General features: G+C 45.4%; 1 protein-coding gene across 1 annotated transcript; it reads left to right on the top strand.

Moving 5' to 3' along the window:
* The first annotated feature begins 879 nt into the window (after window positions 1–879).
* On the top strand, window positions 880–1,803 carry LOC127032855 (olfactory receptor 14C36-like). The gene has a single exon (XM_050920453.1). The coding sequence runs from the start codon at window positions 883–885 to the stop codon at window positions 1,801–1,803; it is 921 nt and encodes a 306-aa protein (XP_050776410.1). The 5' UTR covers window positions 880–882.
* Window positions 1,804–2,723: the final 920 nt, after the last annotated feature.

The raw sequence follows: 2,723 nt of genomic DNA, 5'->3' as shown, positions 1-2,723 counted from the left end.
CACTGGGACAGAAGCTGAGATGCAGTCTGATGTAATAGTTAGAGGAGGGGACAGGGAGTCGAGACACCTCACTTGTGTTCCCAGCTCTGGGAGGGAGTTGAGTCCAATGAGTAGAGCCAGCACTCCTAGCTTGTATGTAGTGGGTTAGAGCAGTTTGCAAATTGGGAGTCAGGACTCCTGGGTTCTCTTTCAAGCTCTGGAAGGGAGTTTAGTTGAGTGAATAGAGAAACAGGAGGAGAACAGGAACGTCTGCCTCTTGAAATGAAAATGAAACCCCAGCTAGAACAGGGCATGGCGTGTCAGGCGTGTCTGTATTCCTGAAATGATTTCACTATGTAATTGTGGCAGGGTTCGGTCACCTCCATGCAAGATGCTGCTTCCATTTAGAGCACTATAAAGTGGTAGTAATTCCATGGCATGCAGAGAAATTACTCAACATTTGCAACAGTGCCACTGACAGCAGAATCTGGCCAACCAGACCCTCAATTCCCCTCTGTAAACTGAGGATGGTAACATTTGTACACCATTATCCAGAGTTTGCCCACCTCTGGCTGACAGAGGTATACAAATACCTCAAAAGCAATTGTTCCTATTTCTCCTCTCCATCATCCTGGTGTAAATCAGGAGTAACTTCACTGGAGTCCATTGAGATGATTCTACTTTCTCTCACCCCAGTATAAATCAGGAGTAACTCAATTGGAGTCAGTGGGGCTGTTTTCCCCATCCTCATTCCCATATTACACCAATCTTCACAAACTAAATTCTGGCTCAAGAAAATTAAGGTGGATTTCAGAAAAGGAGAGTTACTTTACTGATCTAATCCTGGCCCTTGCTCTTGTACCTCCCTCCGCAGACATCCTGAAACATGTCCTGAGAAAGAAAATGTCCAACCGAACCACCGTGACCGAGTTCCTTCTCCTGGGATTCTCTGAAGTTTGGGAGCTGCAGATTTTGCACTTTGTGGTGTTTCTAGTGATTTACCTAGCAACCCTGATGGAGAATCTTCTTATCTTCATGGCTATAGCCTTCGACCACCACCTTCATATCCCCATGTACTTCTTCCTGATGAATCTGTCCATCCTAGACCTTGGCTCCATCTCTGTCATTGTCCCCAAATCCATGGCCAACTCCCTCATAGACACCAGGTCCATTTCCTATGCTGGATGTGTTGCCCAAGTCTTTTTCTTTGTCTTCTTGGTGGGAGTGAATTTTTCCCTACTCACCGTTATGGCATACTACCGATATGTCGCCATCTGCCAGCCACTGCACTATGAGAGAATGATGAATATCAGAGCTTGTGTCAAAATGGCAGCTGGTGCCTGGATCAGTGGGATTCTCTACTCTGTGCTACACACCGGGAACACGTTTGCATTGATCATCTGTGGAGGCAACATGGTGGATCAGTTCTTCTGTGAGATCCCCCAGCTACTCAAGCTCACCTGCTCCAACACATATCTTAGTGAAGTTGGGGTTCTTGTCTTCAGTGCATATTTACACTTAGGCTGCTTTGTTTTTATCATTGTGTCATATGTTCAGATCTTCAAATCAGTGCTCAGAATCCCCTCTGAACAGGGCCGGCATAAAGCCCTATTCACCTGCCTTCCTCACCTCATTGTGGTCTCTTTGTTTGTTTGCGCTGGCATCTTTGTTTACCTGAAGCCCACCTCCAGCTCCCCATGTGCTCTGGATCTTGTTGCGGCTGTTCTCTATTCTGTATTGCCACCAATCTTGAATCCAATTATCTACAGCATGAGGAACAAGGAGATCAAAGTTGCCCTGAGGAGATTGACTGGGTTTAGGTAATTCACAAATAATTAATTTTCTGTCTTTCTCTAATTAAAGTTTGCTTCCGTAATATTCGTTCATTAATGTCAGTGATTTCCATGACCACACAGCTAGCACACAAACAGGTCTGATTCTTATCTCAGTTGCACCAATGCAAATCCAGATTAACTCTGCTGATGTCGCTGCCACTGGTGTGATTTGCACCAGTAGAAAATCTGGTTCAGTTGAGGAGTTAAATGTGTGTAAATCGTGTGCAAAAGAGGAATCAGACTTTTACTCTGTGTTAAAACAATACCCGTTACACTGCTTGGCCACTTGCACCCATTCCATGGCCAATGAAAACAGTGATGGGAGTTGTCTTGTGTCATAACATTTTTCCCAGATCTGGACCTTAGCATCCAAAATATGGGTGTTAGCATGAAAGCCTCCAAGCTTAGTTACCAGCTTGGACCTGGTAAAGCTGACACCAGCCAGGAATCTATACAATGCCTGGCGCACTGTGGTCTCCCCAAAACCTTCCTTGGGGGACCCCCAGACTCAGATTCCTTGAGTCTCACAACAAAGGGGAATAAACCATTTCCCTTCCACATCCTCCCCTCCAGGTGTTCCCTCCCTGGGTTCCTGGAGAGATATACAGAAGCAAGCTCCGTGAATCTAAACAGAGGGACTCCACCCTCCCTGTTTCCAGTCCTGGAAAACAGAAGTACTGAGAGCTAATCTCTCTTCCTCCCTCACCCAGGGGGTATGCAAAGTCAGGCTTAGTAAATCTAACACAAAGAGATTTTCCCCCTGACTTCTTCCTCCCACCAATTCCCTGGTGAGCTGCAGGCTCAATTCCCTGGAGTCCTCACTAAAGAAAAAATTCCAACAAGTCTTAAAAAGAAGGCTTTATATAAAAAAGAAAGAAAAGGACATAAAAATGGTCTCTCTGTATTAAG

This window comes from Gopherus flavomarginatus, chromosome 12, assembly GCF_025201925.1.
Source record: "Gopherus flavomarginatus isolate rGopFla2 chromosome 12, rGopFla2.mat.asm, whole genome shotgun sequence".
Taxonomy (NCBI): Eukaryota; Metazoa; Chordata; order Testudines; family Testudinidae; genus Gopherus; species Gopherus flavomarginatus.
The sequence above is the reverse complement of the archived record's forward strand: the minus strand, read 5'-3'. Positions and strand labels throughout refer to the sequence as shown.